This window comes from Peromyscus californicus, unplaced genomic scaffold (assembly GCF_007827085.1).
Source record: "Peromyscus californicus insignis strain IS unplaced genomic scaffold, ASM782708v3 Scaffold_24__1_contigs__length_46423439, whole genome shotgun sequence".
Taxonomy (NCBI): domain Eukaryota; kingdom Metazoa; phylum Chordata; class Mammalia; order Rodentia; family Cricetidae; genus Peromyscus; species Peromyscus californicus.
In genome coordinates this window covers 8,219,710-8,233,024 of record NW_026294535.1, presented here as the reverse complement: position 1 = coordinate 8,233,024, position 13,315 = coordinate 8,219,710, and the positions used below count along the sequence as shown (strand labels likewise).

Below are 13,315 nucleotides of genomic sequence, written 5' to 3'. Positions count from 1 at the left end.
ATATATATATATATATATATATATATATATATATATATGTTTTTTTGAGACAGGATTTCTCTGTGTAATTTTGGTGCCTGTCCTGGATCTCGCTCTGTAGACCAGGCTGGCCTCAAACTCATCGAGATCCTCCTGACTCTGCCTCCTGAGTGCTGGGAATAAAGGCATGGGCTACCACTGCCTGGCTAACATATTATATTTATTATACAGAAGAAGAAATGGGAGATTCATAATAGCCAAGGTACCTGCCTAAAGTCACACGGTGAGGCATCACATGTAGGTTGTCTGGTTATCTGGTGATTTGTCTCTCAGTCTTCCTCTTTGAGCTTGCCTATATAAAAACACCAAGCTAAACCAACAACAAAACACAGCAAAACCCCAGTAATTTATTTTATTTCTGAGACTGGGTTATACTACGTAGCTCTTGCTGTTGAGGAACTCACTATGTAGACCCAGGCTGGCTTTGAACTCACTGAAATATACCTCTCTCTGTCTCCAGAGTCCTGAGATTAAAGGTAAGTTTCACTAGGCCTGGTATAATTTATTTTTTAACTTTATCATTGGTATGCTTTTGTTTTTGGTAGCATGGAGAACGAAACCCACAGTTTTATGCATACCAGGCAAGAACTCTTTCACTATGCTACACCTTCCCACTATTTTTTTAAAAAATATTTTTGAAACAAGTCAATCTGATTTTTAGCCCTTACTTGGTAAAAATTAAATCCTCATCAGTTTGATGTCTTCCCACCACCATCCAGGCTGAGCAAATGACTCACAGACAGATCAGGAGGTCGCTCTAGGATCTACATTTGTCGCTCTAGGATCTACATTTGCTTCTGACTCTATGGTCTCTTAAAGTGGCGGCTCAGCTATCACTTTTCACAAGGGAGACTCGGCCCAGTGCTCAGTGTCCTCCTAGATCTAGACACCCAGTCTATGCCTGGGCTGTGTTATAAGGAGGTGGCTTCAGGTCAGGCAGCTCTGGGTCCTGCTACTCAAAGAGACCACCCTTTTTTCCGTTGGGGATCCTTACCCCTTTTTGACCATTTGAATTACTTCCGTGCCCTCCATACTGTTGTGTGGCTCCTTGGGAGGGATATCTTAGCAGGTACCATGTACAAGAGGATGCGCATACTCGTTGGGGTCTTCCAGGAAGTAGACTGTAAGACAGGACTAGACATGGGAGATGCGTGTTGAGGGAAATTGAGGAGGGAGTCGGGGTGTCTGGGGAGCATTCAGACCATGTGCTGTCTGTGGACAGAAAGGGAGGGGGCCAGGTTATGGAAACCTTCAGATCACACTACAGTGTGTCACCCAGTGACTATCACTGCGTACGTGTGTGTCTTCCTTCCCTACCAGCGTAAATTCGGGAGGAGAGTGAGGAACAGGGCACGTTCATCGCTATTCTGCGCCAGCAGCACAGTCCCCGGCATGCAGTAGGCGCCTAGTAAATGTCTGCTGTGCTGATTTGAATCCAAGGATGGTTTGTTTTTCTTCCGTATATGTGCTTCGAATCTCAGCAAAAGAAGCTGTGAAAATTATCTCCTGTATGAATCAGTGCGGAAAGGGAACTTTTGTTTGGGAAATTAACTATTTTGTTACTAATTATATTAGCTACTTATATTAATTGATGAAAACTGAGAATCACACTCAGAAGGATTATAGCATCACAGGTTATAAATAGCTCTTCTTGTGTTGTATGTGTGTATCCACGTGTGTGTGTGTGTGTGTGTGTGTGTGTGTGTGTGTGTGTGTGCGCGAGAGTGGAGGTCAGGTTGATTTTGAGTGTCTTCTTTAATAACTATGCACTTTATTCTTTATTGTGTTTGTTTATAAATATCATTGTTAGAGAGAGGAGAAGAGAGAGAGAGAGAGAGAGAGAGAGAGAGAGAGAGAGAGAGAGAGAGAGAGAGAGAGAACTTTCCCCTTCTGAGCTTCCTTGTCTGCCTTCCACTTTATTTTTGAGGTAGAGTCTTTGCTGAACCTGGAACTCATCAGGTTGTCTACGCTGCCTTTACCTCCTACCTCAGCAATGGGATTACAGACGTGCTCTAGAGAGTCTAGGTTTTTATGTGGCTGCTGGGGACCCACACTTGTCTCCTCGTGCTTGTATGGCAAACACTTTACCAACTGAACCATCTCCTCAGTTCGCAAACAACTCTCCTTTCATAATTGATAGTGTTGTTTGCTCAATTACTTTTATTGCTTTAGACCGGTGGTTCTCAGCCTTCCTAAAGCTACAGCCCTTTAAAATGGTTCCTCATGTCATGTGTGACCCCCCCCCCCAACCATAAAGTTATTTTCACTGATGCTTCATATCTGTAATTTTGCTACTGTGATGAATCATAATATAAATATCTGATATGTGACCGGTCACAACCCACAGGTTGAGAACCACTGCTTTAGAACACAGTAATTAGTTATAAGGACATGCCATCCCTTGAGCCTATAGAAGTCAGTGAAAATAATCTGCAAGTGGCTTTTTTTCTGTATGTCATCTTAACAAGTTTATGTGACCTTCAAATAAAGGTTTTGTGACCCAAATGGTTGGGTCATGCCATGTGGTCCCATTTTTCTTTCAGCAGGAATTCATGGTGTCATATTGTTAAGGACACAGAATTTGAAATCTGGGCTTGAAAGCCTCCTCAAGTGAGATTTCCTCCTCTATAAATGCCACAAGGGTACTCTACCTCATTGTGTTTTAATGAAATGTAAAAGACTTTTTTTTTTCTTCTTTCTATAAGGCCTCACTCTGCAGTCCAGGCTGCAATCAGACTTGCTACGTTCCTCAGGCTTGCACTTGAGACCCCCTTGTCCCCACTGCCCCATGCTGAGATGACAGGGGCACACGGCCAACCCCAGCAGGTCTGGATGATTTGGTGCCATGAAAGCCCAATGCAATATCCAGAACATTAGTCATTTTAGCCATTATTCTCTCCTTTAATAATAACGATGATGGTAACAACTTTTAAAATACAAGCTGCACACTTCTGTGGGGTTCTTCCGTTTGTTCCTTGGCCCCATTTTTATTTTTACTTTGTGCATTCTCCCTCACCTTGAACACTGGCTCTTATTCTCTCTCTATTCTTTGTGTGATGCAGAAAAATCGATGGGACCAATGAAGAAGAAGATAACATTGAGCTGGATGAAGAAGGAAGGCCCGTGCAGACATCCAGGCCACGTCTCCCAGTCTGTGACTGCAGCTGCTGTGGCATCCCCAAGCGGTACATCATCGCCATCATGAGTGGGCTGGGATTCTGCATTTCCTTCGGGATTCGGTGCAACCTTGGAGTGGCCATCGTGGAAATGGTCAACAATAGCACTGTGTATGTGGATGGGAAACCAGAAATTCAGGTCAGTATGGAGCTAAAGCAGGAGGGTGTGTGTGTGTGTGTGTGTGTGTGTGTGTGTGTGTGTGTGTGTGTGTGTGTGTGTGATAGTTGTGTAAAAGCAAAGACAGCAATTCATTAATTGATGTAACAAACATATAGAGTGACAACCTCATACTGGGCCCTGGACATGGTGACAGGGAAAGAATGCTTAATGACACCAACAGGGACCTTGGACTCCAGGAGACATATGTAAGTATATGTGACAATTTGGTGTGCCACTTACTAGGTCAATATGGCCTCACTAGATTCTTGGGCTCCTGTAGGAGTGAGCATACCAAGATTTTGGTGTTGTGACTTTCCAGAGAAAGTGATGGCAGAACCAGACACAGATTTGGTGGGGTAGGAAGAAGGATGTTTGAAGAAAAAGGAACACTGTATGTAAAGGATAAGGGAGACAGACAGACGAATCATGGTGTGTTAGGAACTGAGACATGTGACCCTCACTTTTCTGTGCTATAAACCCCTTTGAATCCTGTGAACAACCTGATGAACCTTTGATCAAAGATAATGTTTGAAATTCTTAGCATAGTAGACAAAGGATCATAAAGGGAGGTGATTATATTAAAATGCAGAAGAACATATTTAAATTTATGATATAGAATCATGGGCTTTCTTACCAGTACATCTGAATGCAAAATCTAGCAAAGTTTCCGAAATTGCTATAATTTTAATTGAAGTATAAACTGCACTTTGTGATCATGGCAACAACTATACTATAATTTGAACATGTTTCTGGCTGTCACTCAGGACACAGTAATGGGACTGATTTTACCAGGTTTTTAACTTGTGTTTATATTTTCAGAAATTCTAAATTTCAGTCAGCAGGTAGCGAAGATAAAAGTACTGACTGTTCTGTGGTTTACTAGAACACTTGACTGCAACTTCGCTGCATTACGTGGAATTCCAGGGATATGGAATGTTCTAGAAACTCAAACCAAAGCAACTCATCCCAGAGCATTCTATTCCAAAGTTTTACCCCAGATACTATACAAATCAAGAAATTGTTTTGCAAAATATTTTCATAAAAACAAACTCTTAATAAAAATATTATATACTAAGTTTGGAAAAAAAAAAAAAAAAAACCTGGGCTTTTCCCCATCTGAGTTCACGGATACACTGGATTCCTCCACAGATCTCAGAATGATTACTGCCCAATGGAAAGAGGCCTGGTAAAAGTTCTCGGGCTGGTGGTGATGTGTTGAAGCACCGATGTTATTTAATAAACTGATTTTTTTTAATGAATACTAGAAACATAAATCTAGTTTTATTTTAACCTAGGTAGGCCTCATAAATTATAGCATGAATAAATGTCCCTGTAGACAGCCCCGTAACTGCCTGCTTCACTGAATTGAACACGGGCATGAAGTGACTGTGGTAGAGACTGGCCCTTCTCGGAGAGACACCTGGTGGTTCTCTGGATGTCTGGTTTGGATGCATGCTGAGATCCGGGTTTCCCACTTTGGTGTCTGGGAAGCCATGTGTTGCTTACATGGTTTCGTAGTAAGAAGACATTGTGCAGCATGAAGCCTGGACTGTTTCTGAGTGCTGTGTGACTCTGAGGGAGGGACATGGGAGGTACTGTTTCCTCAGCTGACAACATGGCAGTCTTCTCTTTGATGTCACATCTGTTAGCATCACCCAGAACAGTCTCCTGCCAAGGACTGGCTTGGGGAAATTGGATGTCAGTTCGTGAAAAAGAGGTCTTTAGCCGGCCTGCAGACTTTCCTCTTTCTTTCTCAGAGATTTTCTGCCAGAGCAAAGCAGCGCCATGGAGATGCTTTAGTCTGCTTTTGATGCCTCATCTGTGTCTGTCTGAAAAAGATAGCCTGTTTATTTGGGGGGATGGTGGTGGAGTGAGGAGGTGAGACAAGGGAGAGAAACATTCAATGCATTTAAAAAAAGGACTGTTGGTGGGATTTCAGATGTGTATCACATGCATTCTTTCAGCCTTTTCAGAGCAAGGCTGGCTGATTAGAACTTGCCTGCTGCAGCACAAACGGCATGCAGTTTGCGTCTGTTACCTGAAAAGCCAATGGGTCAATAGAGTCTGAGAAATTAGGGCAGAGAGAAGACATTTTGATCACATGAAGGAGCAATGCTCACGTGGGCCCTCCAGTTTCTGTGATGTCGCCTAGAGGGTCTGATCGAGATCTAAAATACGCTTCATATCATTCTGTCTGGCATCAAGAGCAGGAGTTTAGGAACTAGGCATGGTGGCTTATGCCTACAATCTAAGTACTCAGGAGACTGAGGCAGGGGGACAGGGTTGAGTTCAAGGCCAGCTTCAGTTAAATAGTGAGTTCAAAGACAAACTAGGTTATATAACAAGACCCTGTTTCAAAACAAACAAACAAAAAACCCAAAACCAATGAAAGAGAGGGAAAAAAGGAAAAATCTGGTGCCCACATAGGACCCCAAACAATAACCACCCCCTTAATAATGAGAATAAAAACCGCACCCCAAACAAACAACAACAATTGATCACACTCTAGCAAGCAACATCAATTTATGGCAGGCTGTTCTCTTGTCCACACAGCACAAGTTAGGTATCAGTCAGAAATGGCTGGCGTTTCTGTTTCGGTGTTTAGGTATTTTCCACAGATAGTTTTGGAAGCCTCATTTGTGGGGCAGGGTAAGCGCCGTGAACAGGTTAAGTCTTTCAAATACGTCCGTGGCATGCTTTCTACAATTGTCACATGGGATGATTTAGCTGATGTGTGGATAGTGACATTTTAGTCTACCGTCGTGAGTTGCTGTGATGTCGCAGCTCAGAGGCAGAGCATGTGCTTAGTGTAGGTGAAGCCCTGGGTTCAACCCTTGGCACTCCTTCCCCGAAAATTTATAAGTTAAAGCATTCGTAGTTACTGTCTCTGGCATATGTTGAGCAAAAAGCAACTGGAGACTGAGAAACTTTGCAACTTTCTCATTACTCAGGAGTCTTTAGGGTTTCAGTGATGGACTTCTCCTCAGGGCCGCTTTCAGACTTCATTGCTCATTAGCTCTTGGGCCTTGGAGAAGATGTCCTTGTGCCCTGGTCAGGGAATGCTGGTCACAGAGACTAGAAGCTCAGTGAGAGTGACTCAGATTGACGAGAGGATTGCAGAAGACTCCAGAGGAATCCTGTAAAGTGCAGAAAGCAGGTCGGCTGTGGAAGCTGGTGTGGGTGATCCATCTTGGGGGCCGGGAACTGAGGTTCAGCATGCCCTCTCCCAAGGGAGGAAAGGCATCTTTGGGTAATTTTTGAGAAGAACATAACCACCGTGGGAGATGTAGACTGTTTTGCCTCAGGGGAAAACTGGAAAGTTCTTTGCTAAGGTCTCTAGCTTGTGCGCCTCACAGGCTCTCTCAACTGCCTATCCCAGTCTGCTCCAGTTTCCCATGTCTCCTCACAGACTACCTCCTGTTTTTTTACCTGGCTTCTCTCTGTCCCCACAACTGAACCCTTGATCCCGTGGTTTGGCTCTCTCTTCTGGTGTCCATCAGCTGCCACAGGCAGAAAGGAAGTATCCTATGGCCAGGGAAACAGAACGCCCTCGGAAGGAGGGTAAACAGGGAAACACAAAACAGCACTCCTGGCGATCTTTTGCTAGCCCTCACGGCCCTTATTGTAATGGAATGAAAAGGACTGTTTATAAATCAATAAGATGGGCTGGAGAGATGGCTCAGCGGTTAAGAGCACTGGCTGCTCTTCTAAAGGTCTTGAGTTCAATTCCCAGCAACCACATGGTGGCTCACAACCATCTGTAATGAGGTCTGGTGCCCTCTTCTGGCCTACAGGCACATATGCAGGCAGAACACTGTATACATAATAAATAAATAAATTTAAAAAATAAATCAATAAGATTATTTCTATTAAGCACCTCTGTGAGCTTCCTAGGACAATCATCACCGCAACTTGGTATCTTAAAACAACACACATTTATTCTCTCATAGTTGTGGGGAGACCAGAAGTCGGAAGTCAAAGGATTGGCAGGAGCTCCTGTCTCTCTTACCCCTTGCAGAGAGTATCTCCTTGACTCTGCCATCTCTGGCCGTGGCAGGAGCACCCGGGCATATGACGGAATCACCCCGTCACTGCCTTCATCTCCAGAGCCCCCTCCCCAATGTGACTTCTCTTTGGGCTCCCATTTCCCTCGGTCTCCCCCCTTTTTAGGACACTTGTCTTTAGATTAAGGGTTCAGCTGGATAACTCTGGCTCTCTCATTTCAAGACCCTCAACCTTTTCAGACTTGCAAAGACCTAGTTTCCAAATAGAGTTGCATTTTCAGGTGGCAGGGCTTTTTGGGTAGAGAAAGAACTAAGAAAGAACCTCTAAGCTATATATAGTTCCCACCATTACTTTATTCTTCACTGGAGACAGGTTCTCACTAAGTTGCCTAGGCTAGCCTTGAATTCACTCTGTAGTCCAAGTAGGTCTTAAGCTTGATCCCCCTGCTTCAGCCTCCTCAGTGGCTGTGACTGTAGGCCTGTGTGAGCTGGTCCAAATGAGAGCAGCCCTCTTGATAAAAATTTAAGTGTACAAGGCATTCTCATTGACTGTAGGTATAGTGTTGATCTCCAAAGCTTATTCACTGGCTTGAGGGAAATACTTTATCCATTGATTGATAACTCTCCATTTCCCTACCCCCGGTCTCTGAAAAATCACTATTCCCCCTTTAATTCTATTAATTTGGCTATTTCGGATACTTCATGTAGGTGGAATCATCCAGGATTTCTCTTTATATGTCTGGCTTATTTCCTTTGACATCGTCTTCCAGTTCCACCCAGGCTGTTGAATATTACATCATGTCCTCTTTCCATTGAAAGCACATGCCACATGGTTCAAATTTATTTGTCAGTGGGTATCCAGATTGTTTCCATAGCTCAGATATTGTGAACATGAGAGTACTGATACCTTTTGGATAAATACTCCAAAGCATAAATGTTGAGTCACATTTTTATTTTGGTTTTTAAGTTTGTGGGGAAATTCTATACTGTTTTATGAATGATTGCACCATCCCACATTCCCATCAGCAGCACAGAACATTCCGGTTTCTTCACATCCTCACCAATTCTCCTTTGCCTCCACACACACACACACACACACACACACACACACACACACACACACACCTCAGTGTGGGGATATATAAACCATCCTAACAAATATGATGAGATAATTGTATTTCCCTGAAGATTAGTGATATTTACCAATTCCCAATGGTTATCTTTATGGCTATTGGCCATTTGCTTGTCTTAGTAAAGTGTTCGAGTTCTTATTTGGCCCTTATTATTCAGGGGGACTTAAGTGATGCTTAAAGTTACTTCTCAGCAAGTCCCCGCTCTTTGATAGGTATCATTCCTTTCACAGACCAGAAATACCATCTGCTCAGCGAGAAAAGTGTGACAAGGAGATAGTGTCATGGACAGTTAACAGCCGGTAGAATTGAGACTCATCCAGGCATGGTGGTGCATATCTGCAACCCCAGAAATCATGAGGCTGAGGCTGGGGGATCACAAGTTTGAGGCCATCCTGAGTTACATAATGAGACCCTGTCTTAAAACAATGACAAAAAGAAGTATTTGTTTGTTTATTATTTATCCTGGGGATTAAATCTAGGGCCTCACACAGCAAGGTAGTTACTTTACCACTGACCTACATCCCCAGCAAAATACATTTGACAATACAATGATAACTTTTTTTTTCCATTTTTGGAAATTGAGTGCTTTAACCACTAAAATACATCTGTAGCTCTTAAAAATATTAAAAAGACAAAAAGAATAAAAGGACTTGAGAGATCTAAGAGTGTAGTTACTGTTAGGTTGTCAGCCCACTGGCATCTGAACAACCCAATAAATCACATGGTAACTCCAGAACGTGTTTCTTGTTTCCTTCACAAACTGTTTTATTTTCTCCTTAGCACACATGGCTATTTGGTATGTCACATTTTACACACGTGTGGGTAGGTACTTAAATTTGTGCATCTCTTCCCTCTCACTAGAAGGTAAATGTGTAAGACCAGGGACCCTTTGCTTCATATTCCCACTGCTGTACCCCAAGCAGTCAAGACGTCTTCCAGAAATATCCTCGCAAAAAGGAAGACCCCACATGCTGTCACATGGTGACAAATGGTATCAGTTGTCCCTTGCAAACACAACTGCGTCTGCTTCTTGTTTTCAGACGGCGCAGTTTAACTGGGACCCAGAGACGGTGGGCCTTATCCATGGATCTTTCTTCTGGGGTTATATTGTGACACAGATTCCTGGTGGCTTCATTTCAAACAAGTTTGCTGCTAACCGGTAAGAATAGCAGACACCGGGGTTGGGGATTTAGCTCAGTGGTTGAGCGTTTGTCTAGCAAGCGCAAGGCCCTGGGTTCATTCCTCAGCTCTGGGAAAAAAAAAAAAGGATAGTGGACACGATGAATACTGCCTAGGCTATAACGGGGCCTTGTGCCTCTATTAAGTAAGTCTCTGTGCTTGTTCTCAGAGTAGGGGTGCAGAGTGGAGAGCAGGAACCATAAAGGCAGATACAGTTCAGAGACACTGATCCCAAATGGCACTGGTTTTTTGTTTGCTTGCCCCCCCCCAATGTAATTTACCTTGTAGCTCACTAAGTGATTAAGTGGTAAGAAGAATAATTATTTGTGAGTCAAGGGAAGCGTTCTTGATCCCTCACTGGATCAGTGAATTATCTCTACTGAACCACTTCCTACCCTTTTCTGGGGGAGTTTCCTCATCTGAGCAATGAAACAGTAGATTAAGTTGTGTTTTGGAGCAGTGGCGTTCTGTACTTCCGTGTGTTTATGTTAACGTCACCAGCACAGCAGGAGTGCTGTCATGTGAGCACTGAGGACTTGCCTTTACACCACAAGATGCTCATGACATTCTAAATGCTTCAGCAGTGGTATGGGGTGCAGTCCCTCCAGAACAGAGTGAACCGTCTATGAAGGAAGTGAGTTTCCTGTCCCTACATGGTTTCCATGTGAAGAGTGTGTCCATCTTGGGGAGATGCCATAGACGGAATCATGGTCCAGAAAAAGAGTGGACCAAATATCCAGGTCTTTCCAGTATATTTATCATGAGACATTGCATAAGTCATCTTCATGAAGTATATCAAATTTTGTAAGGCAGTTTCTTTTCAGTCTCTGAAATCACAACTTACATGGTTGTGAGATCAGGATAGTGATTTACCAATGGGAGTTTTATTTGAAAAAGAGAAGAACAGAAGAGAATATAACTAAAGAATAGAAAGACAATAAAACATCTAAATATATTGTCTATGAGAGTTAAGTATTAGTTTCCAAAACTGGTCTCATTTTACACGAATGTATGAATGTAAATATATCCTGGGCTGTAATATGATTGATATATATGTATATATATCACGTGTGTGTGTGTGTGTGTGTGTGTGTGTGTGTGTGTGTGTGTGTGTGTGTGTGTTGGTAAGGTGGAGAGAGCAAGTAGCTGTCAGGAAATACTGAGTGGACAAGTTCACAGCTCGGTCACAGGTCTCCAGCTCTTTCCTGGATTGTTAGTATCCTCTTCTGGTCCATGGAGAGCAGAGTGGGAAGCAGGAGGCACAGCCCCAAACGCACAGAAGTCGCAAATAGGAAGGGTCACTTGGATGAAACCGGGTTGGATGTAGGTCTACATGAAATTTGCCTTGGCACAGTCATCCTGTGGCCTTCTAGGGCCTCATGCAAGTTGGGCATTCCTGTGTTTCCAGGAATGTGACCACAAATGGTCCATGGACTGGAAGTTGAGAATCAAAGTGGCCCAGGGGCTAGCTGGGGACACAGCAGTTTCTAGTATACTGTCTATTTCTCAGAATTAATTTCTCTTAATTTCCATCATGACCGTTCACGAACCTCTAAGCTGTTTTCTGATGTTTGACGGAAGTACTGCATCCGCCGTCATCCTGTCCAATAATACAGTGCTTTGGTCCCCTAGGGTCTTTGGAGCTGCCATCTTCCTGACATCAACTCTGAACATATTCATCCCTTCTGCAGCCAGGGTACATTACGGCTGTGTCATGTGTGTGAGGATTTTGCAGGGTCTGGTGGAGGTAGGAGACACATTTTCTTTACAGTTTTCAGCCTTGCCAGAGAAACCACGGTATTTTAGAATTTTTCAGCTCTTGAAGAAAACCCCCTTTTCTCAGTTTTTCAGGTTCTCTGTGGGACTCCCTTTTTGCATCTTTGAAACCACATGTTGGGTGTGCTGGTTACATTGTGACATAAAACATCACATATAGGATATATGTGTACCAGCGGTAATTAAGAATGTAGTCGGGCTCCGTGGTGCAGGCCTGTAATCTCAGTTACTGAAGGGGCTGAGGCAGGAGGATCTCAAGTTTCAAGCTTTCCCGGGGAACTTAGGGAGGCCCTGTTGCAAAATAAGTAAGTAGCTAAGGGTATATTAGTGATAGAATGCTTGTCTGGCATGTGCAAAGCCTCGTGCTCAGTCCCCAGTCACCCTCTATAAGAAGAAAAGACAGAAACATTTAGTTTGTTGAGTCTCCAATACCACTTTAGTCCTGTTGGAAGGACATGCGCTGCACCTTGATAACTACTGATGTGGCAGAAAGAATACGACATCCATAATTGCAAAGACCAATGCTAAAACCTGGTCTTAAGGCATCCGAGCCTCAGATTCTGTGCCCAGAAATGAGGAGGTGAGCTGACTGACTGTGGAAGTCACTTCCTACACCCGTGCTCTTTAATAACATGAAATACAGATATGACATCTCTCTGACTTTCCACCACATTAGTATTTGAACTATATTTATGAATGTCCGGATTGGTGTTATGAGTCAAATTTAGTTAAATTAAAAAAAAATTAACTAATTAAAATCTGTTTGGGGGTCAGTAACACAGCACCACACACAACAGGCATTCATTTCTCATGGTTCTGGAGCATGGGAAGTCCCAGCTCTGTGTTGCCAACATGTTCAGTGACTGATGAGGGCCTGCTTCCTGGGTCGTAGACTGATAGTCATCTCTGTGTTCTCACATCAGGGGGAGGGCAAAAGTGCTGCCAGGGTCTCTCCTGTAAGGGCACTAATGCTATTCACGAGGCCTCCACCTTTGTGCCCGTGTTATTCTCAATGTCCATATTCAAACACTACCACACCGGGGATTAGATTTCAGCATTAATACTTGAAAGGAACATAGGCTTTGTATTTGGCAATGTACACAAATTGTATTTTTATATTGTAGCTTGTGTGAAGCAGCAGCATTTGCATTTTAAACACGGAAAGGAATTGGAATAAAATTCAATTATCCCATGTTTAATCTTTCTGCCAGGGTGTGACCTACCCAGCCTGCCATGGGATGTGGAGTAAGTGGGCGCCTCCCCTGGAGAGAAGCCGATTGGCCACAACTTCCTTTTGCGGTAAGCATGTTAGAATCATAAGTTGGTTTAGGAGGGCTTTTTGGCTTCAAGTAACTGAGAAGTCTGCACAGAATCTTCAAAAGAACTTGTTTTCCCCACATAACAGAATGGGTAAGATAGATAGTTGCTGGTGTTGGGTCTAAAGCTCACTGAGCTGTCCCAGGTCCTGGAATGTTCAGTTCAGTGGTAGGAGGAGAGACTCCAAGTCCATAGGTTGTCCTCTGACCTCCACCCTGTGCCATGGCTTATGTATGCCGCTCATAGGCACGTAAAATAAATAGATAAGAGTATAATAAAATATTTTAAAGTGGAAGAGATGGGATTACCAAGTTCTGAACCCACGTTCATAATGAAACAAAAATACAATATCTTATTTGGGGTTGCAAAGATCCTCAGTCATGGAGCTGAGCTGAGACCACTTGGTTCACAATATGGAACTTTCCTTACTACCCATAACTGTCATGTACACATTGTCACTGAGAGACTTAGTTGTGGGCATTGTATTCCAGATAAAAAATGAAGTGGAGTCCATTCATCTTACCTGAAAGC

The 13,315-nt window shown here is 43.3% G+C and overlaps 1 protein-coding gene across 1 annotated transcript in view; it reads left to right on the top strand.

Moving 5' to 3' along the window:
- Slc17a8 (solute carrier family 17 member 8) overlaps window positions 1–13,315 on the top strand; it is a 45,267-nt gene that overhangs the window by 8,617 nt on the left and 23,335 nt on the right. Inside the window, exons 2-5 of the mRNA XM_052753074.1 lie at window positions 3,102–3,354; window positions 9,553–9,671; window positions 11,324–11,438; window positions 12,679–12,766. Coding sequence (XP_052609034.1) covers window positions 3,102–3,354; window positions 9,553–9,671; window positions 11,324–11,438; window positions 12,679–12,766 — 575 coding nt within the window. The remainder of the gene's footprint in view (window positions 1–3,101; window positions 3,355–9,552; window positions 9,672–11,323; window positions 11,439–12,678; window positions 12,767–13,315) is intronic.